This window comes from Dysidea avara, chromosome 14 (genome assembly GCF_963678975.1).
Source record: "Dysidea avara chromosome 14, odDysAvar1.4, whole genome shotgun sequence".
In the NCBI taxonomy this organism is placed as follows: Eukaryota; Metazoa; Porifera; class Demospongiae; order Dictyoceratida; family Dysideidae; genus Dysidea; species Dysidea avara.
The window spans coordinates 12,026,519-12,050,124 of NC_089285.1; the positions used below are offsets into that span (position 1 = coordinate 12,026,519).

General features: G+C 38.7%; 2 protein-coding genes and 1 long non-coding RNA gene across 4 annotated transcripts; 2 read left to right on the forward strand and 1 right to left on the reverse strand.

Moving 5' to 3' along the window:
- The first annotated feature begins 6,652 nt into the window (after positions 1–6,652).
- Positions 6,653–6,990, forward strand: LOC136244494 (uncharacterized). The gene is made up of 3 exons (XR_010695346.1): positions 6,653–6,738; positions 6,798–6,891; positions 6,941–6,990. It is a non-coding gene; the product is annotated as an uncharacterized lncRNA (long non-coding RNA).
- Positions 6,991–9,508: 2,518 nt separating this feature from the next.
- On the reverse strand, positions 9,509–10,909 carry LOC136244135 (uncharacterized). The gene has a single exon (XM_066035651.1). It carries the CDS (start codon positions 10,907–10,909, stop codon positions 9,509–9,511), a length of 1,401 nt encoding a protein of 466 aa, XP_065891723.1.
- A 2,400-nt stretch (positions 10,910–13,309) lies between these two features.
- Positions 13,310–17,309, forward strand: LOC136244710 (uncharacterized). 2 transcript variants are annotated; one of them, XM_066036244.1, is made up of 8 exons: positions 13,310–13,392; positions 13,767–13,868; positions 13,919–13,972; positions 14,021–14,083; positions 14,137–14,217; positions 14,269–14,322; positions 14,371–14,586; positions 14,632–17,309. In XM_066036244.1, the coding sequence occupies exons 1-6, from the start codon at positions 13,359–13,361 to the stop codon at positions 14,304–14,306; spliced, it is 372 nt and encodes a 123-aa protein (XP_065892316.1). In that variant the 5' UTR covers positions 13,310–13,358; the 3' UTR covers positions 14,307–14,322; positions 14,371–14,586; positions 14,632–17,309. The 2 variants fall into 2 exon arrangements, with proteins under 2 accessions (XP_065892316.1, XP_065892315.1); XM_066036243.1 differs by having other exon boundaries at positions 14,632–17,304.
- The last annotated feature ends 6,297 nt before the right edge of the window (positions 17,310–23,606 follow it).

A 23,606-nucleotide genomic window follows, 5' to 3' on the forward strand; every position in this document is an offset into this window, starting at 1 on the left:
ATCAAGTGGCTAGAATAGTAAATGGTTGTATGTAAACCATCTCACAACAGTCAATAAAACTTCAAGTAGCTTTAATAGCCAATGTTGGTGTGTAACACCCCACCATTGACCATTCTAGATACTTGATGTATGACACGTCACATGGCGATCAACTGTTGTGAGATGGTTTACACACCGGACCATTGACTATTCTAGTTACTTGATGTTTGACACATCATTGACTATTGTGAAATAGTTAACACACCTACATTGACTATTCTAGCTATTCAAACATCAATATGGACTGTTCTGAGAAGGATTACACATCACCATTGCCTATTAATTACATCTACTTGATATTTGACACATCATTGACTATCGTGAGATGGTTTATATACACATCACCATTGACTAGTAAAGCTTCTTGATGTTTGATACACCACCTTGGTCTGTTGTAGCTACTGATGTTTGATGGATCACCATTGACTGTTATGAGATGGTTTACATGACACTATTGACTAGTCTAGCTACTTGATGTTTGATACATCATTGACTATAGTGAGATACCACTTCAAGTGATTGAATCACCAACACTGAATACTGTATGTATTGTACATGCAGAATATACAGTAATCATTCAGACATCAAGTCAGTAGTCCAATGATTGTGTTCTGCTGCAAATTTTGAATGTACCATGGTTGAGAAGTGAGGAAATTAAGAGGTTAATGCAGTGGAAACTATAGTCCGTTCTTTGGTGCCAACATATGTATGTTTTCTGCAATGATGTTTTGTCCTACATGGTACTTCTGCATTGGATTCCTCATGCAGGTTTTTTTTGTAAGAATAGTTAAAAATCTAAGTTTAAATTTTACCTATATGAAAGAAATAAAGTAACTGAGCAATTATTGGTAGTTTCAGTTTTACTGGTGGTGCACACTGTGATGAGCTGCATACTATGTGTTTACTTTCTACTCTTGCTTCTCCAGACCAAGTACAAGTTTGTATACTGGAGTATTAACTAGGTCCCTGAATCACCCTGTACATGTGTTAAAATAGTATGATGTGACTTTGTATTTTTTTTGCAATTTTGGTCACTGTAGCTTGCATGGAGCCTGTCAACAAGATCAGTTACTCACCCATGCTTGTGTAGTTTGATTTTACCTGCCTTGTTGCTGTAATGTACATCTATATCTGCATCCAGGCCCGATAGTGTCTTGTGCTTCAGGTAAGTCAGCAGCAGCAGTTAAGATGGAGTGGTATGTCATAAAGATGTGTTTGGTGAGTAGAGGTATGTGTCAGTGTAATAGGGTGTGTAGTAAATATAGTAACTGTTCTATCAGGTTTATTTTACTTTATTAAATGAATTATGTAAGGGAAGAGTTTGTGTGTTGAAACTCTAGTCCATTCTTTGGTATGGTATCAATTATTTGAATGTTTTATCCTCAATATGATTTCTTGCATTGGGTCCCTCGTACAGGTATATAATTATTTTTGGTTGGGAAGTGTTAACAAGATTAATTTAAGTTAAATTGAGCAGTATGAAAATATAACTGACATATTGTGGGTAGTATTAGTTCCAAGGTTAAACCACTGGTGGTGTACACAGACCACATGCTTTAATAATTATAATATTATGTGCTTACTTGGTAATTTCTTTTATTTGTTTATTTTATCCTCTTGCTTCTCTAGTACAAGTTTGTACACTGGGGTTATCAACAATGCCAGTGAATGACCTTATGTTACAGCTTGTTTTTATGACCCTAACAAGATAACTGCTTCACCCATTCTAGTGTAATATTTTTTTAATTTAATACATTGTCTTGTTGTAGTAGCATACATTTAGATCGGCATCCAAGGTGGTTAGTGCTTTTACTTGAAATAAGCCAAGGAAAAGGGCCATGATGGAGTGGTGTGTCATAACAAAGTAGTTGGTGTGTAGTGGCATGTGTCAGTGTGACAGGAAATGTAGTGAACATGTCAATCTAATGTTGACTGTTCTATTAGGTATATTTGACTTTTGTTGCTCTGGTAGGCAGTTGAATTGCTAGGTATAAAAAATGTCTACTTTCAGTTCACAGGACTTCACAGTGTGGACTTCACAGGTGCACACAACTACTCAATCAAACCAGAGTAGAATACTGCTGCCATCCATACTAGATTTTAAATAAGGGAAGAGTGGCTTGATTTTGAAAATATGGACAGGGTGTATTTATGATACATAATGTCCTGTAATCATATTTTACGCAAAATAAGAATCCTCAATCACTTTCCATACTGATGCCTATAAAATTTATAAGCATCACTGGGTCATATTCCCTCAACTGCACAACATATATATCTATCTACATCAGTGAATAAATTTAGAAATACAAATTATGTTTGTATGCAGTGAGATACAGTGTACATGGTAATCTTACCATAATATTATAACACATCTAGTAAACTCTACCAAGCGGATGCCACCTTGACATTAAAGTGACCGGTGCATGAACTTTACCCTGGTGCACCCTACCACTTTAAGTGGTGATTCTAGACCTGGGGGAGATGTGACCGGATTTGCGAAAAGGGGTCTTTCACACACATCTAATTTACCAACTTTGACGATCCATAAAATTGAAATACAACAAGTTATTGACCTGAAATTTGGTCAGCCAACATTGCGTAATGGCTAGGAAAATTTCAGATTTGTGCGTCTCTTAAACACAAAGTTATGGCCTTCCAAGTTCATGGAATTGGATGTGTGTGGAAGACCTTTTTTTGTAAATCCGGTCACAATACTGTTGCATATAGATTTAGTATAAATTGGAATTTTGAGGGAGTGGGGGAATGTAAATTAACACTTAGGTTGTTTGACTTTTGCAATTTAAAGGCTTAAAATGGTTTAATTGATAATTGTTAAGAATACTAAGAACAATGCCTATCTATAGCTAGCTGTACTATAACTTACCCCAATAGTTTAAGTAATTCATTGTTCAGCAAGGGAAGGAGGCACATGTCTCTCCAGGCCCACTTCCTTAGAATAGCCTATGCTACCAACTCTCAGATTAAGGATAAGATCCCAGGGCTAGCTCACCCCCTTCCCTCTACCTAGTGCATACACTTATTCTACTCGTGCATACACTTATTCTACTGAGTCTGTCAGTGAAGCATATAGCTATAAGGGAAGCCTCAGCCTAGACGGAAGGAAGGGGAGATGCATTCAATGTGCTTCTTTTAAAGGAGGATAAGCTAATATCGCGATAGTGTGTAGAAACCTTATTGTAACTGAGAGCAGTGTAATAACGTGCATGCATAATGGCTTCAATTAATTGGCCAATTAACGCTGGGTGGCCACAAAGCCAAGCCAACCAGATATGGTAAAGCTCAACAGTTTCAACTTTGGAAATTGGATTTGGTGAAATCGAATTTCCAAAACTACAAAGCAAAAAACTTTAGCGCTTGGCGCGCGCAGCACGCCAAGCGCTAAAGTTTTTTGCTTTGTAGGTATAATAATAGGATGATGGAAAGATACCTCTATCCAGAAGTGGCGAGAAAACTGTTTACAATAATTGTGACAAATATATTTGTTCAGAATTTACACCTTTTTATTTCTATAACCAGCCTTATAGTCCATTCGCAATAAGCAACCAAGGTATGCAGTTAAGTTTATGATTTCTGTGGGGTGCCTGCTTTTAACTGCAAACCCATGTTTTCCAATGCAAACCCATGTTTTCCATTTTGTCCGGGTCTGACCCACTTTGCAAATTATCTGGGTTAGATCTCATGTGTGAAGAAAATTAATTAGTTGGGATGATACGGAAGTGTATAAATGCGTCATAGTCAAGCCCAGCTTCTTTCGTGAGCCACACCCACTTATTGGATGACTGCAGCCATACGTTAAGCCACGCCTATTTATCGGTGGTATTGATTCTAGGTATGCACAAATCTGCATGCTGAGCCACGCCGACTAATCGTCATACGAGACATGGTCTAGCCTTGCAACAGGCCAGCTTTCATGACACTTTCACATTGGGAATGCGTTGTAGTTACGGTCTGTTAGGTATGGTGAAGTCACACCCACTTGCAGGAAATGTGTCTTGAAGAGACAGGTGTGGCTTACTTTCTGCAAACTTACGTGGAACCACGCTGAATAATACCTGCTTAGTTTTATAATTATAGCTACTTTCGTACATATATAACGGACTAGTCGAGTACTCAAAGTGTAGCCCTCAATCCAGCTCTGCGGGTCAGCAGTAGTAACCCGGTTTCAACGCTGGTACATATAGAAGATTTAATTGTTCATCAGTTAAACTGTTGTTCAGTCTTAAATTAGCTATTGCTGAAAACGTGCAGTTTGTGCTAGCTATGAACATGAAAAGTGATGTTGCCGCAGGCCTGTTTATGCATTGTAGACTGGCATGATCAGCTTTGCCAAAAGGTATCCGTACATATAACGGATTGTTATACATTAATTAGCTATAATTTGTATAGAAGCCTTATTCGAGTAGTATGTGGTCATAGCAGACAATTTATGGGTAAGAGTGGATAGCCTCGTAGGGTTTCACTGCTCTAGATGCTTCAGTCTTCAGTGAATATAATGCGCTTACAAGGATTGTCACTTAATACGTGATCGTCTCGAGCAATTATCTCGTCTAGCTTGTCTTCTAGTCGTCTATAGCCATTAGAGATGCGCCTCGTCTATTTAGTCTCAAGGCACCTAAAATGCTGTGGTAGTGACATTTATTTACATTTGCCAAATAAACATAGAGTTTTGTAAATGCCAGCTAGATGCACATCGGATAATTGAATTGGGCTACTGGCCAGCTATGATCCTTCATCCAATTGGAACCAGTTTCACTGTACCAGGTAGGTTATCCCACATACCAAATTTGAAGAAAATCGCCTTAGCCATTTATACCAGTGGCCAAAATTTAGCTTTATTTCTTCATTTTTTTCTTCTTATTCTTCGTCTTTTTGCACACTTTGAAAAATTACTATGAAACACACACATGTAATCAGATTACCTTGAAATTTGGCACACATAGAGGCAGTCCAAAGGCAAATCCTAGTATCAAATTTGGCACAAAAGTGATGAATGGTTCAGGAGTTATGACCGATTATTCACGTAAAACAAGATCGATTTGTTGTCATGCCTAGAGGGAAAACTGTTTCATGAAATGAGTTTAAAATTGGTTTGTTGATAAATCAACCATTGTAAGAGTGCCTTTTGGTGGTTTGAAAACAGTTGAAATTAAGATCTTGGAGATATGACATGAAACCTAAGGTGAGTAACAATTGCGCAATCGAGTTTTGTGAATAAAATTACCAATACTTTTCATGCCTACCAGGCAAACCTCTTAGAGTAATAAGCTGAAAATTGGTGTGTGGCTGGAATAATAATCGTAGAAAGTCCTTGCAGTAGTACAGAAGAATCAGATTACAAACCATTCAGTTATGATTCGAAAGCCAACCATGTGTAGCAAATGCGAGATTAAATACTTTAATAGAGCACTCAGTTACATTTATGGCTTGCTCCATTATAGAATTTTCTGTTACATTGCAAGTTATCCTGTAGGGAGTTCAGCTGCAAACAGTTAATTTTATAGACTATTCAGCTACAAGCCAAGTCACCCTGCAGAGAGTTCAGCTACAAATGTATCACTGTAGAGATTCAGAACTTTACTAGCCACACTGAAGTGAGTTCAGTTATAAACAAGTCATGCATACGGTGGCCCTATAGGTCGCGCCATGTGCCAATATCTAAGCGACAATAACCATGCGACGATAGACGTATTCTATGTGACGATAAATAATAACGATGTGACGATAGATAATAACGATGTGACGATAGAAGATAAACAAACAACGTTACCTATGCGACAATTGATGATAACTAAGTGACAATACAGATGCAGCGATAGTTCATAACCAAGCAGCGACATACCAGGCATAAAACATGTGCAAATTATGCGGCGTGCATTAATTAGTGGTAGCTGTTGTGTTGGAAGCATTAAGATGTTAAAGGAGGCTTTAATTTCATCGCTGGTGGTGCTTATTCTTTGTAATCCTTGTCATTCTCTATCAAAAACGGATCCTAAAGTTGATGGTAATATATGTCATTAAATAATTTTCTCTATATTCCTTTTAATGCTCAACCGTGTTTACAGTTGTACATGGATTTTTTGATAATGAGTAATGTTTACTTTGTCAGGGCTAATTCGGAAATACTGGTTTCAGTATAAGAAGATCACAGTAATACTTGCTTACCTGCAGGTTGTACATCGTGTTTCAGTCGGGTAGAGTCACTGTTGTATGATATTTCATGAGATACACACAACACTTCCATTGCAGTCTGACATGGCTGAAGAAGAGACTTCACAGCCTGGGATTGCACCGGCAGGGACCATTAGTTCGTTATTCAGCATTGTCGCTTGTGCAGACAGCAATTGAAGTAAGACTTAGGGAAGCTATATGTACTGATATAATGTACTACTAATACTCTTTGTTCTGTAGGTTTCTGTTTTATAGTTCTGAAGGTTTAGGTCATAGGCAAAACCTATTTTTATAGAACATCTTAGCATAGAGTTACAGTGCGGTGGATGGGCGTGCCATTAAAGCCGGTTCTTCTAGTCTATAAAAATGTGCTACTAATATTATGTACTATTTTTATGTTTGCGTTGCACTATTATTGCAGAGAGAGTTAGAAGGCTGTAGAAATAACGTGGGATACAGGCAAATGTGGATGATCCTGAAACAAAAACATCACTTAGTAGTCAAAAGGTACTCGCTGCTAGTTACTTTGCTACTAATTTTTGCTATCTGCCTTTTTCATCACACAGGAGTACTGTTCAAATGACGATGGCTGTACTTGATTCACAAGGTGCTAAAAGACGAAGAAGGCGGCAACTCAAACGACGGCTATATCAGAACAAAGTAAGATCAACTTTGTAGTTTTGAATTTGTTTCATTAAACTACAAACAGGGCCCAGACTTTGTGTGACACTTGGATGGCTATGATAAATTGAAGCCATAAATAATTCATGGTTGTATTGATGGGTAAGTTTTTAGTGGATGGGGCATCTGTGTTTATCCATCTTGCTGTCAGAAATATTCCACATGAACCCAATGGTTAAGTTCATATTTATTTCTGAGGTAATATAAGAAAACTGTGTCATCAATCAAAACAATAATGATGATGGTTACAGACTTCCCATAATCACTCAGTACCGGAGAACTGTCCTTGCCACCACTATCAGTACAAAGATAGAAAACTTCTAGTCCCTTTACCCAATAATGCAGCCTACTTTACCTGAGGCAGGTCGTGGACCTAGCTAATACCCGTATGCTCACTGCCATAGATCTTCATAATGAAAACTGCAGTGTGTATCAAATCCAAGCCAAATGCAGTGTTGCCATGGTGAGACAAGATTGGCAAAATGTCAGTAGAACACCTCTCAGCCACTTGTACACATAATCCACCTCCCAGGGTTGTTATTACTTGTGTATTGTGTGCCATATTCCAAAGGTTTTCACGCAAAGTGATATGGCTGAAAGTGATGACAACTAACAATGATCCTAGTGTCATCTTACTTCCGTACCTGTTGTCTGTGCTACAAAATAATGGTGTGGCAGGTTATAGCTGAACAAATCTATTACCTTTATTTCTTGAACAGGTTGTCCTAGTATTGTACGATCTGATCATGGCACTGAGAACACTACCTTGGCTGCATGTCATATGGCTTTGCGTCATAGTCATGATGATGAGTACAGTGGAGACAAAAGCTTTCGTTTTGGACCTTCAACAACAAACACAGTTGAGTCAATAGACGATATGCGTACCGTAAGCTTCCTAATTCTCGCGTGACTTCTATGACGCAATAATAATGCCATGGCAATGGTGGAAGGTGTTGAACTGTATCGTTCATGGACTGTAGACCAACTTGAGGCTTTTCTACGAGAGAGACGTGTTCCTCTGTCTGGAAACAAAGAGCAGTTAGTTAAGAAAGTCACTGATATTGTTGCAACGGATGATTTAGAAGGGCAAATCCAGGCTGTACCATTTCAACGTATTGATTATCCTTCCCCTCCTGAGTTCTCTGAGCTTTCAAATGACGTTAACTGGACAGGAGATGACTTTCCACTGGTTGCAGAAAGTAGTGTTACTACTTATCTCAAAGATAGAGATGGATATACCAAGAATTTTCGAACAGGTGTTCGTCTGTGCCAATGTGGACATTTGTTTAGCTTAGAAAAGGCCATATGCAATGATTTTACATATGTTAAGGCAAAATGTAGGCCCACAATGCGACAGGTTCCTTCTTCCTACTGCTTGTTTGTTAAGTTAAATATGTTAAATGCCACTGGAACACCTGTTGCTGGTAACTGTAAATGTCCTGCTGGCAGCACACAAAGCTGTGTGCACATTGCTGCATTGCTTATAATGCTATCCGAGATCACTCCACAAGCTTGCACAAGTGTGAGATGTGCATGGTCCAGACCTTCTCAAGGTGGAAAGCCATCTTTTTCTGTAGATCTAGATTTTGGCAAGTCATCATCAACTGGATATTTTCCATACACTGGGACCTTGGTATCATTGGATGAACTTATTCAAGGACTGGAAGATGCTGGCTGTGATGCTGGCTGTGATGCTGGGATTTGCCATTATTTTAACCAGGAATCAGAGAAAAATCAACAAGCGTTTCCATCACCAAGCTCTAATCCAGTGTTAATAGATCCTCTTGACAAATTATGTGAAATATGTGCAAATCGTGATGTCAATAAAAGTGATTTAGTTGAAGCTTTAAGGCCTACAGCAGAAGATGTGCAACTTATACAGAACATGAGTGTTGGTCAGAGAAACAATCCTCTATGGTTAGATGCAAGGCAATGGCGAGTCACATCAAGTAATTTTGGTAGGGTGTGCAACAGACAGTTTCGACACTCCTATCCTTTATCTTTACTTAAAACTGTTTTAGATGATTATGGAACTCCTCATTCAGCAGCATTGCAATGGGGATGTGATCACGAAAGCAGTGCTGTTCAGCAATACATGGTTGCAACCAGTGTGCAGGTTGATGAATGTGGAGTGTTTTTAAGTGTAGACTATCCTTTTCTGGCCACATCTCCTGATGGTTTCATTTGGCTTGAGAATGAAGAATTTGGTATTGTAGAAGTAAAATGTCCATATAAGCACCGTGACAGCTCCATTGAAATGGCATGTCAGGATTCTGCATTTTGCTTAAGTGTTGATGGTAGTCAAGCAAGATTAAAACGAACACATGATTACTACTATCAAGTTATAGGCCAGCTTGCACTATCTGGTGCTAAATTTTGTGACTTTATCGTATGGACCAAGGTAGACTTTCACAGAGAAAGGATTTTACCAGATGATGAACTGTGGAGTGAAATGAGTAGAAAACTTTCTCACTTTTATATGACTACGTTGGGTGTTGAGATTTTAGCTAAATTATATAGTATGTAGTTAATTTGTGTATAATTATAACGTGATATTTCAATTTGAAATATAACCATACAAATGAATTACATGTAACTACTTAATAAGTTTTTCTTTTAAATTACACAATGCACATACTACAACTATCATGTCATCAACTATTCTTTTGCTGGTACGGTTACACAATGTCTCTGTAAAAATTTTGTATTCCTTAATCCTCCTTATTGCATTTTCAACTCGTATTCGCACACTGGCAATACTCCGAGATTGTCTAGCCTCTTGAGCTGCAAGTGTGCCCCCATTCAAAAAACTGGGTATAGTCAAAAAGCATCTTTTCTGGGCAAACAAGCCTCGTGCATTATATCCTTTATCAGCCAAAATTCTTTGTCCTGGTTTTAGTTCTTCTAATAATCCACTGTGCTCACTAGTGAACCTGTCACTACTGTTTCCTGAAAATCCAGCAGAAACAAAAACAAATACACCTGTAAAGGTATCAATAGCAACCAAGTACTTCACAGTTGTATGGCTTTTATAATCACTATAAGAAGATTTCTGTGTTGCCAGGTTGCTTGGTCGCTGAATAAAAATTTCAGTACCATCAATTATAGCTACAGAATTTGGCAATAAATCATAAGGTGCTACAGATGGACCAACACATGTCTGTGGCCATCGTATAAGCCTTTTAAATTGAGCATTCAGAAGAGGTATCCAATGGTTCAGAATACGTGAAATAGAACTTTGCTCAACATTGAAGCGGCATGCCAAGTCACTTTGAGTATGATTGTGCCGGAGTCGCATCAACACAAGTAAAAGCTTTTGAGTTGGTGAAAGTGTTTCACTGGCTCTTTGCTTACTTGCTACTGGCTGTAACCAACAATCAATGCAATCAAATACCTTGCGTGATATTTCAGTGTACATATTTACTTGAGAGTCATTAAGCAAAGTCACGTTAAGTCTTTGTAAATGGGTATTAAGAAATAGAATATGTTCCTTAAGCTTTACATTCTCTAAATGTAACTCTCGATTTTCCTGGAGTAAGCGCTCCACATTGCAGTCAGCTCTCAGTGGATCTGGTATTCCTTCTTCAGAAAATTCACATGGCTGCATGTAATTTGGTGTCTGAAGGTCATTGTCAGTTTCCAGTGTGTTCTGGTGTGTGTGTTGGTCACTATCAGTCATCTCCGTGTTCTGGTGTGTGTGTTGGTCACTATCAGTAATCTCCGTGTTCTGGTGTGTGTGCTGGTCACTATCGGTCATCTCCATGTTCTGGTGTGTGTGCTGGTCACTATCAGTAATCTCCGTGTTCTGGTGTGTGTGCTGGTCACTATCGGTCATCTCCATGTTCTGGTGTGTGTGCTGGTCACTATCAGTAATCTCCGTGTTCTGGTGTGTGTGCTGGTCACTATCAGTCATCTCTGTGTTCTGGTGTGTGTGCTGGTCACTATCAGTAATCTCTGTGTTCTGGTGTGTGTGCTGGTCACTATCGGTCATCTCCATGTTCTGGTGTGTGTGTGTGTGTGTGCTGGTCACTATCAGTCATCTCCGTGTTCTGGTGTGTGTGCAGGTCACTATCAGTCATCTCCATGTTCTGGTGTGTGTGCTGGTCACTGTACGTCTCCTCACTGGGCTGTTGGCTGTGCTGACAAGGTTGCAAACTGTGCAATTCTTCATAGTGCTGCTCAGCATTAGAATGATCAAGAACTTTACTTCTAATAGGTTTCTTTGGTAGTGGCCTTCTCTCTAACAGTCTTCTCTTCTTTGGTGCAGAAGTAGTTGCAGAATAGCTAGTTGGCTTTTTAAAATAAATTGGTAGGACATCTTGGTTAACTCTACTAGGCCCTTTAAAATCAGCATAATGCACGTTGCATATTGCAACTTCCTCTGAAGGTTGCCACTTAGTTCTTTGCAAGCCTTGCCGGGTATGGTTGATCTTTTCAATTACAGCTCGTTTGACAAGCTCGGGCATACTGTGAATGTTGTGCAAAGTTAAATACTCACGCCTCTGGCAGCCTTCAATTCGTGGCAGTGGGCAATCACACAGCCGATTTCCAGCAACATCTTCCGGGCACTTTCCTTTACTATTGTTGCAACCCCAAACACAACACTGGCGTTTCGACATATTCATTAAATCGCGCACTAGGAGGTTAACAAGAAATGATCTTTCAGCATGTGTTACCATTGAGATTTCATGAAATATGCGAATTACGAATTCTCGTAACAATTTCCTACGACTATTAGACCACGCATATCGTCTATTAATAATTGTGGCAAATTATAAATATCTGACTGTCTATAGAATCGAAAGCTGGTGGGCTCAGTTGCGGAATTGTGTCACCGATTGGTGGATTAACATGTTTAAGGTAATTTTAATGTATATGTAACTTGTATTGAGTAATGTTTCTCTTCTTTTGCTTGTTTCAAATAAGCATCTTCATCTTTCAAATCTTTGCTCCATTCCTTCAGTCTTTGTCTATAACCTGTTTATATACCGATTGTATAGTCACAATTCCTCCATCATTGTTGTTGGGTCTTGGTTTTTAGTCAATGTAGTAGAGAGTTTAGAATTGTGAGTTCTCTTTTTTACCAGAGCATTTCCGTAAAGCTTTCAGTTCTTCAACGAAATTTTGAATTCTCTTGATGACCAGGGGGAAATTCAAAAGGTGCCAGTGACGTTGGATTATGATTAGGGTCATTCAAAAACCTTCTATTAATGAAACTTTCAACTTTGGCTATTCCATTGTCAGGATGATCACTAACATCCAAGGTACAAATAACACTCATCTCATCATGCCCAGAAGATAAAAGGCAGTTGACAATATACTCCGGCAACATTTTCTTCATTAGGTCTACTGTAATATTAGAAGCAGGATTTGGCTCACATTCATCAACATTGCTATGAAATGGAAATGGCACAATTAAAATGTGTTGGTTTGATCTAGGTTGAAATACAGTTACCCTTATACACAATTCATGTCCCATGCATTAAGTTTTAAATTTGATCTCATTATGAGTTCACACATTAGCCCTCACACCATTGGATTTTTGCAGCATAACTTGGGGTAGTGCTAAAAGCTGGAACGGAATAGAACCAATTGGGGCACGTGCCAAGTAGAAAAATCGTTTGAGACGGACTTTGCATCGTTTCCAACTGCCACACAGTGACTAGAATTGTGCTAGAGTTCATTTCCTTCTACTTATATGCATGCTAGAATTAAATCCCGCTCTCGGAGTTTCTATTTAATGCCTGCCACATGGCATGTTGTGTTCTTACCAATCCATCAAATTCTGTTTAATCCTGATGTAGAATTGCTTCCTTATCATTCTAAAAGGTAAGCTACTGTAGTATTTTCATGTTATAGTCGTATCCAAGTCTTTAGTGACAGCGAGGATGGTTTTCTGAAGTCTGCCAGCATGGGCAATAATTTACGAAAGTTAACCACAGTGTATGTTAGTGGCTGTGAATCATATGCTTATAGTGCTTACAAAATAATAGTTTAGCAGGTTAAATTATAGTTTTTTCAGCGTAGGTGATTGCAAAACGCATTCGTGCAGTGGGAATTAAATAGAAACTTTAAGCGAGCGATTTCTACCATGCCTACAAGTAGAAGAAAACTAACTTCAGCACAATTCTAGTCATCATGTAATGGTAAGAAATGGTGTACAATCTGCAAAAACAATTTATTAACTTGGCGCGCCTCCGTTCCGTTCCATTCCGGCTTTTAGCACTACCCCATAACTTGGACTACGATGGAGGCTGCATTAACCCATACAGGTGTAACCATATTACACTGCTCCCTATGGACAAAAGAACTTGATCAAGGTATCATTGCTGAAAAGATTTTTATTGAAATTAATGAGCCTTATCCGCAAGTACGTCACAACTTAAAATGGCGACAAGACTGGGGTTGTTTGTACACTGTGCCATTGGAAGGTGTAACGTTTCGAGATGTTCCCAGTGAAGAACAAAGGAGAAAAGTGTGGTAAGGCATCAATAACTAACTTCCGATGTTGGGGGATGCATTTTCGCGCTTTGAAAAACATCCTAGGTCTGGTTTTGCTAAATTTAACATTTTGTCGGTTCGGCAAGCATAGTACAAACTAGGTATTTTCCTTTCCACTCTATTCTACGACTGTTTACTAGTGCGAAAATGCGGAGTAATGTGTGGGGTGTCAAGACCATGTTTTCTGACAAGCCGCCATGATGTCATGTCGGAGCCGAGTCAGGCCACCTATCCACCTTGGTTATGCTGAACGGAGTGCCACCATTGACTGTTCAACGTAGGCCTGGCTCAGTGGTTTCAATCAAGGAAGCTTCTTTATACTTAACTGTTTTATAAAGCAATGTATTTCTTAGATGGTGAAGTCAGTGTCTTGACTGCAGTGTGTTGTGGTGACCATATGTCAACGAAGAGTAGTGAAACTCCAGACAGTTGCAGCTCTAGGAACGACAACCTTGGTAACACTACTGAACATGTATAAGGCAGATTTTAATGACCGTTTTGCTAGATTGTGAAGGTAATGCTTCAAATGCAGTTTGTGGTACTTCAAGGGAGATACCTGGTGAGATTTGTGGTCCACATTGTTTGTCATTTTATACATGTCATGTAGATGATGAGCACAATCCAGTGTGTAATGATAGCCATGTTTCAGTGAAAAGCAATGTGATTCCTGGTAAGAGAACATTGCGTTCCCTACTTTACGTATTTAAACACGAGTTTATTTAGATTATTGTCCAGACAACAGTAACGAGTTGGGGGATGGTGGTGGTGACTATGGAATCCAAGCTAATGAAGAAATTGACCTTGGTAGGTTCATATAATGGCTAGTTTAAATTATTCTGTATTAAAATTGTGTAGGTAATGTCTCTGATCCATGCTACAATGTATCAATGTAGAGTATTGACATGTTTGGTAAGAAGTATTTGCATATAACAGATTTTCCTATAAATTTTATTCTAGATTGTGAAGGAAATGACTGTAATTCAGCTTATGAAGATGAAAGTGGTGGTGATGAAAATTTAATAGGGACGATATTGTTTTATTGAATGAGAGTGACATTCCTGGTGCATCCCTTGGTGGCAAAGATCCATCTGAGCTAAATATTGTCCAATTGAAGTGATGGCTAGTTTGCCGTGGGGCACCAGTGACTGGGAAAAAACCAGAATTGATTCAAAGGTATGCGCACTCATTGACAGTAACAGGTTATGATAAGACTTCCAGGGTTTGTGACTACATCAAGTATGGCTGGGATGTGCTTTTGATTGATCCTGATGATGGTGAAAATGTCTAACGTAAATTACGAGCAACAGCTTTAGTGCACAATAGTTGTGATAGTGATTCTCTGCTTCAATCTGTACCAACTACCAAAGATAAGTGTAGGACGAAGGAATTGTACAAAGCTCCTGAAATTACGTTTGGGACTATTTTCAATTTTCTAGTTGACCATAAGGTGTTGCTTAAAAAAGCCGTTCATGTGGAGAGCATAACGGAGAAAAGAGAGAACTGTACATCTGAGAATGTTGGTGAACAGACTGGTAGCTCATCTGGAACTTCAGAACCTGTAACATATACTTGTAGTCTAGACAAAGCATATCGTTTCTTCCAGGATGGCCATGTCCAAAATGTAAGATTTCATCCAATGACAAGTCCTGTATTGGGGCAGATGTGCTTCCTTCCATGAAAAAAGGCAAAATGTATTGTGTATGGATAGTATTATCACAGCATACTGCACGTGTCAAAAAGGCATTCTGCATCTGTCCAGCTGGTCTGTCTGGTTGCTGTAACCATGTTACAGCATGTTACAGCAACCTTGTACTGCATGGAGGAGTACTTTCGCTTGGGCCTTAATGAAGATGACGCAAAAGGTTGCACAGAAAAACGGCAAACTTGGAACATACCGAAAGCTTCAAAGGTGGATGCATGTCCCACTAATTTAGTTTCATTGACTAAAAAGGTTTATGGTGTCGAGAAGAGGCCTGCAGTTTACACTGTAAATAAATGGGATTGCCGGGCAACATCAAAAAGACAGGTTGAGTCTGCTGATAGAAGATCTAAATTGAGAAAGAGACTGCTTAACATTGACCAAGCCAGAAAAGACACTGTAACTCTTTCTGTTGCCTCAGCCACCTATAACATGCAAAGAAAGAAAGCTATTGAAGCCCAAACGATGGTTATGAGCTATGGGACTTCATGTTTTTTGCAATTATTAGACGATGATCCAGCTCCATCATCAGTGACAGACAACAGAATGCTGCTGACAAGAGACGAGCGTCTTGCAAGAGTTGAAGCACAGAAATTAAAATTCCAGAAAGATATGTCCACATTACTTAAGCAGGCTAACTGTGACCACAGTTACAGTGCCAGTTCTATTTCACCAGAACACCACAAAGTTGAGAATAAACCCCCGCCACTACATGTTGTTAGGAACTTCTATGAAGAACATGTTTGCATTAGCCCAACTGAAGCCATTGAGATTGAAGCTATGACACGTAAACAATCGTTCTCAGATCTCTGGCATCAAGAGCGTACATTTAGGATCTCTGCTTCGATAATGAAGACTGTTTGTCACAGAAAGCGTGATACTGATATAAAGTTTTTTCTCACTGGTAAGTTGTGTCCAAAGGCTATCAACAGTGCAGCTATCAACTATGGAAATATCAACGAAGATACTGCTATTAGAAGCTATATTGATTATCAAGAGAAGAGGGGTCTACAATTAACTGTTCACAAATGTGGCTTGCACATCAATCCTTCAGTACCCTGGCTAGCTGCCACCCCAGATTCCATAGTTGAAATTGGACAGGACATGGGATACTTGGAAGTCAAATGCCCTTACGTATGTAAAACAAAACCAATAGCTGAGGCTGCATTGCAGCAATTTTCATTTTGCCTACAAAGCAACAATGGGATGTTACAGCTGAAGAAAAAACATCAGTACTTCTTTCAAGTGCAGACACAACTTTTTGTCACTCAGCTTCCATGGTGCAATTTTGTTTTATGGGCCCCAAATGATGCTGTTTATGTAGAAAGAATTTTTTGCGATGATTCTTTTATCGAAGATGCAGTTTCTAAGGCTAGAGCTTTTTATTTTGACAAATTTTTGCCTTCACTTTTGCCATATGTAATAATTTCTGACAGCTGTGAAGACCGATTTGCAGTTATCACAACAGAGGTTGTCCAGATTTGTGACAGTGCTGAGGTTTCTGACGATGTTAAGATAGTTAACAATTCCGAGGCTTGTGATGATGTTGAAGTTAAGATTGTTGAGGCTAGTGATGATGTTGAAATTTTAAGCGTTTCTATTGTACCCAGCCTAACTCACATACGAATGTATTGCAGCAGCAACATTGCAGAAAGCATGAAGTTAGTGGTGATGGCAATTGCTTATATTATGCCGTTGCTCATCAGGCTGGATATATTGGACATTCTTCTCGTGGGGACATCTTTATTGGAAAGCAACTGAGAATGTTGGCATTGACGACTATGCAGAAGTATCCTGGTGTACGCATAGAACATGGACTATCACAGCATCAGTGGGAACAAAAGAAATCCTGCATCTTACAGCCTAGTGATTGGGGTGGTGATTTAAAAGTACACCTACTTGCCATTGCAATTGGTAGAGAGACAGTTGGATCACTGGAAATGGGAACGAGTTTACATGTGCACGAAGATTTTTATGCCACTCTCCGCCAGTTCCAAAGATGAGAGGTGGAATTTTTATTCCTGTTAACATTACAGAATTAATCAGCCAGTAGAAACAATACGAACCATCACCACTACTCATAATATATAATGGTGTGAATCATTATGATTCTACAACTTTTTGTAAATAGTTTTTTTCAGTTTAATCAATACAAGTATTATACATATTTAGCATACCAAAGGGGGTTCAAAGTTACTAAGCATGCAGCAAACATATATAATATTACTTATGGAGTCCCACATGGATCCTGGAAGTGTACCCTGTAAAAGCTTGTACTCTTTGACACGGCCAATCGCTCGTTCGACATGAACTCTTAAACGAGCAATTTTCTTTGTTATAAAAACATCAGTAGCATCCATCTGTCTACTCTTGAAGAAATGGTGGAATGTTTAGGCATACACCATGAGGAATCAATAAATCTTGAATCGTGAAGCCTTTGTCGGCCATGATTTCATCCCCAGGTTCCAATTTGTTTAACAACCCACTGACTTGCACCAACTTTTGATCCAAAATAGACCCTTCATATGCCTCGGACACAAATGAAATGGCTCTACTTGGGGTTATTCCAATTAATACTTTACGGTATTTTTATTCTTGTATGCTGAGAAGGTACAGGATTGGGCTAATAGAGACGAAGGTCTCTCAACTGAAAATTCTGTAGCATCAATGATGATCCGAGTGTTGGGATACTCTTTCTTAAATGGCTCTGGCATATACTTTTTCACAATGTGCCATGGTGGAAACCTTTCCACTGATTTAAAATTGTGATACATTAAATATACCCAGGTGTTATACCAAATCTACTACTCGTGAAACAATTTATCCAGGTGTTATACCAAATCTACTACTTCGAACGCTACTTGTGAAACAGTAGATTGTGATATACCAAATCTATTGGCAATGTCAAGCTCCGGAAACCCCGTTCGAAGCCTAACAAAGGTCAAAAACAATTGCTCCTTCAGTGGAAGCTTGCATGGTGGTCCAGCCTTTACATCACTATAATCACACTCGCTTCGTTTTCCACTCCACTGCCACATAAGTAAGGCATCTTCCTCTAACATTTCTTCATAGAATGCTATTAGTGTTTCATAACTTGAAAATCCTGTGTAAAACTTCAATAAGTGTTTATCATGTCTAACATTTTCCAATCTAAATAAACTTCTGTTAAGTTTACTTTCTGCTTCTGCCAGCTGGATTTTCAATTGATCGACCTCGTTTTGTAGGCTTTGAACAGATTTTTTTTCATACTGTTGTTCAGCAATCAGTCCATCTTCTAACTCTGGAACATCTACATTTTCTGTTATGCCAGGGGTGTTAGGAAAGGGCATCGTTTCAGTTACTGGGTTTCTGCATGGACAAGTACTTGGCTTTGAAGGGTCATCTGATAGAGTCTGCAAAGCATTTTGGGATGTCAATGACATTCAATTTTTGGTTTTTGTCCATGGAAAATGGGAAGGGGCTGCTGTTGGTTTAAGGAGCCAGCTTTTACCTCCTAAAAGCAAGTAATAATCACTTGAAGCAAAATGTTCAGAACAAATTTTGGTGTTTTTGTTTACTGTGAAATCATCACCAATATCACGACGAATTAATTTAATCCATTTCTTCCCCTTTGCTGACTTTATATCAGGAAAGCCATGGAAGGAAACCTTTGGCAAATTCAATTCATGCCATGCCACATTTCTGCCAGAAGAGTTATGACAATCTGGAACACAGCAGTCTATTCAGTTGTAACTGTTTATCAGTGTTAATTGCTAGGCTAAGACTAAAGAGAAAGAAAAGTAAGTGCTGTTATAAAAGTATATAAAGCCTGTAGTACGTGTTATCACGCTGATAACTGTCTTACCTGTAGATTCAATGAGCTTTATCTTTCCTTTAGCTCATAAAGTTTCTTTTCATTGGTAGCTAACCCTAGCTACACTGTTTTCCAGAGTTCGCTGAAGCACAATTTTATCCAGTCATGTGTTGGCTTGGGCCCATGCGTTAACAGCATCAGCTCGCTTTAGTCCACCATTTATAATTGGACAGAGAATAAGTAGCAGTCGAGGTTTACTACTAGAGCCTTATCACTACATTCGGATTTCTTGCCAACTGAAGTGATCGACATTTTAAAAAACGTACATGCGATTCTACCCCCTCCCCCTAGCGTACCATTTATACGCTCGCGAAAAAGCAGAAAATTGTTGACCACCCCTTACATGGTTTGATATTGGGTTTCCCAGAAATGGGTACTTCTGCTCTATTTCTCGTGTTACCCTATCAAAATCAGTTTTTTATGGGTAGTGTTTGTATAATGCCATGACACTGGCTATTCTGGTGTGGAACTTGGTGGTTGACAGACCATCCATTATGCCTTTTATATGCACAAGTGACTTGTATCTAATCAGTTTTTACCGTGTTTTGATGGTTACATCAATGTTCATCACATACATAATTGGAAAGGAGAATGGTGTTGGAATGTCTTTATCTTCAGCTGAAAATAGCACAATTGTAGGCTTCTCATCTGATGCTTTTTCAGTGTGGGAGACTACTGGTACCTCCTGAATGTGTTTCACATTACAAACTTATTGGTATAATAAATGTCAAGACCACTCCATGAATCATTATTTACATCCTACAAGAGTTGAAAATGGTGGGCTTTTATGTGCAATATCCCATTTTGAGTTCACTGTCATTCTGCTCAGTTGCGTTTGTTGGTGGTGGTGGTTTGCACTATCACTGGTTACTGACTGCACGGTACTAGTTCTATTAAGCTGCGTACAAAAAGATAGAATATATAACATGCATAAAAATAGTTTTAAAATTTTGCACTTCATTAATTAATTGCCTGAGGCATTTCTTGTCCCCAAGTGCAACTAAACCGAGCTGCTCCAAATCTTCATAATTCAGAAGTAGAAGTACTCTTTGCCTTCATCAGAAGGTCTCAATAGCCTGCACGTATGGGTAGCTAAACATTAGGTATACAGCCACACCTCTTCATCAAAGCCATTCTCTTCCAAGAGCACACATTGGTCATTAATTTTGTCCACTTCTTTGCAGTGTATGTATAAATTGCATCAATACACATTGAACAGAAAGCCTGATCAGTTTTAATCTGCTAAGTTTTTGACAGACAGGCATCATTGGAGAGGTCACATAGGTTGCTCTAGTGGTTACAGTATCAAGAAGTATTCAAGGTTTGATATGACTGCAATAAATTCACAAGTAAATGTGCGAGCAAGCTGAAAACAAAGTATATTGGCCCTTCACTTTCAGTGATTGACAGTTGGGTACATCTTGAGATAAAAGCCATTCTTTCTTTTGATGCACGAACAAGTCCTGTCTAAATGAGGTGGATAGTGTCATGGGTTCTCACTGACACAACAAATCGATTTCAACAATCTCCGGACATCATAATCATATAGCTATGCAATCTACATTATTTTCAAAGCAATCATTGTATCATACAGTACTATGGAAGTTTGGGTTTTTCTGGACAAAAGTATCACTCAAAAACCATCTCACAATACCACCCTAGCACCTTGGCAACATTGTTTAGGTATAACCAAGCCCAAAAGCTTTGTTAATGCAGAAATACTTTGTGAATAAGCATAAATGCAGAAAACATGCTTGGTGAATAAGTTCTAGCACTAGTTCTCACCTTAAGGCTTAAACCATTGTTTTTCAACTTGTAGGGTAGTGAGGTTAACAAAATGCTTTCTGTGTGCTTGGTTCCATGCGGTTTGCAACTACACACGTGCAGTGCTCTTAAGATGGTTGCAAAACAATAGCACAACTTTGCATATTCTCTGCATGCATACAGTTCAGTAGCAATAACCTAGTGAGTTCTTTTGCTATCATATTGCACATATGCAATTTGCTTTCTTACAATAGCATTATTCATGCTATCCTTTTACTTGTATATTGCACGTGTGCATTTTGTTCTTATACAATAGCAATGCATTGTGCTCTTTTTGCTTGCATACTGCATGCTTGCAGTTTGCTTTCATAAGTTTAGCTGTAATAGGGGGTTAGTTTGCTCACAAATTACACACATGCAGTCTGTTCTCTTTCTGCTTACATGCAGTATACAGTACGAAATAACCAATCAGATGAGAACAAACAAATGTTTAAAATTTGCGCCCAAACTGTTTGCTACTATTGAAAACCTGTACAAAGAAAACAAGTAGTCTTTGTTAGTGGGATGTGATGTTCTACAAGAAAACTTGTTGTAGCAGTACATGACATTACAAGTACAGCTGAGGTTGGCTCCTTGAGTTGCTGAGGTTGGCGTCTTGAGCCTCCTTGAAAGTTGTGCGTCACAGGTGGAGAAACATTTCTAAACATGAATAAAATACTACCGCTACTGTTCATTATGGCTTCTTTGCTTTCTGTAACAAAATGAGGGAGTGTAACTTTTAACCTTTGATTTAAAGACTACAGAAATGTACAATTGAAAGCAGACAAGAAGTGGGATCGAGAGTATTTGAAACTGTATCAATTTCTACATTGCTTTTGAACAAAGCTCAACTAAAGATCATCTTTGTGAAACAATTGTATGCAGTGAGGTCAAACAGACAGTTTGTGGCTTGTAACTGACCTGTAGTTTTGTATTGTATTGCATGCATTTCTTGTAGATGTGAATTACAAATTTAAAAGAAATACAAATATGAAATAAATAGCCAATGTTTGCAAGCTGCATGCATGCAGTCGCTCAACTGCTAAACTGCTCACAAGTTGCACGCATGCAATAGCACACATGCAAGCATTTACATGCAACAGCTTTGGAAATGCATGTGTGTAATCGGGCCAAATACTAACATGCACACACATGCATTTGATTATATGCATTTGCATGCAAATAAACGTGTGTGTTTGCGTGTGCATGTGTGCAAATTTTCATAAGGGTGGCCAAATCCAATTCGTGCATACCAATCACATCAGTATCAATCCATCCCCATAATCGATTTTGGCCTTAACATCTATACCCAGATGTAGCTGGTCTACATTTTGTATGTAGCCTGGCTAGCTAAAAATGTAGCCTGGGCAACTTCTTTGATCTGAGGTGTAAAAGTGATATATATATATCATGCTCATGTGAATCTTCAAAGGAGCGGCAGGTTGTAAATTGAATATACAGACCTCAAACCATAGGTAAGTGTATATACTCATTTGTGGTCAGGTAAGTATATTATGCAGTAGTTGTAACATGGGCACGAGTTATTTGCCTGAAATATATCCACAAGGGCAAGCCCAAGTGTGAGTGCGTATATTTCAGGCAAATCACAAGTTCCCATGTTACAACTAATATATTCCACTTGGGTGATTCACCTGCAAGTGTGGGGAAACTGCAGGAATGCTTTGCGAGTGTATTTATATAGGACCATGTGAATTTTGTTTGTGGATAACGTCATAAGAACAACAAGAAGGTGCTACTGAGAGGCCCAACATAAGTGTATCAACATGAGCATGCAGATTGCTTCGATTGTGGGTATGCAATTAAACACAGGAAACCCAAATGCGAGCTGAACAGCTAATAATGAAGCTTAAGTGACACTATAAAGTACTTACTATAGCCATGAATAAACTAAAGTAGTGAGTAATATTGTTAACACTAATGGCCAAATCAGTTTAGCGTTACGCCTAGTGTCTGGACATTGCCACGTGACTATACAATCAAAACAGCAATATAAACTAACCTGTGAAATTCTTCATTCAGTAAAACAATGAACTATCTTCTTTCCCAAGTCCATGATCTATGCTTCGGCTCACTTTAGAAAATTAAAACCCACTATCGATCCTGTGAAGTGTCACTATATTAAAGCAGAGGAGATTATACAGTTTCATCAAAGAAATCAGATGATTTATGAGAATGCTTGGAATACATTAATGAGAATAGGAGGTAGTATATACAAGTTAGGAGAGATATAACTTGTATATACTACAGGAGGGATATAACTTGTATATACTACCTCCATTTCTCGTTAATGCATTCCTGAGCACTGATAGCAGTGCTATTATACCATAGATTTATAAACCCCGGCACAGGATGGCACGCAGACTAATTAGCACGAGTGTGCACATTATATCCATGTCTTGTCATTTATATAGCACACACTTGGGATCTGAAGCTTTTGAATGGCAACATCATCAACGACGCCTGCCACTGGTAAGTGCTTGCAATGTGTATTTTTAGTGTTATTTCACTCTTCCTGTATATATAAGGGTTTTTCATGAGTGCAGTGGAATCCGTTTTGACTAAGCCACATTTCAAGTTTGAAACTCCTGCTGCCAAAACTACCTACCATGCTGAGAGTAAGGATAACCACCAGGAGCGTATCATGCATTTTTCCAGTGTATTGGAAGAAAAGCTGAAGACTTGTTTCATCACCGCACTCAAATCCTATAAATTGAAGTAAGTAAAAATGTGGGCGCAATATCATAACTTAAGAACTTCAAAAAAGTTCCTTTTGGAATGGAAAAAGTTTTTGAGTGAAATGACAGAGATAGTGCCATG

What these genes read in the sequence shown, in the direction of transcription:
- LOC136244135 (XM_066035651.1), bottom strand. Translation starts at nt 10,909, where the DNA reads ATGGAGATGACCGATAGTGACCAGCACACACACCAGAACACAGAGATT.
- LOC136244710 (XM_066036243.1), top strand. Translation starts at nt 15,197, where the DNA reads ATGTTACAGCATGTTACAGCAACCTTGTACTGCATGGAGGAGTACTTT.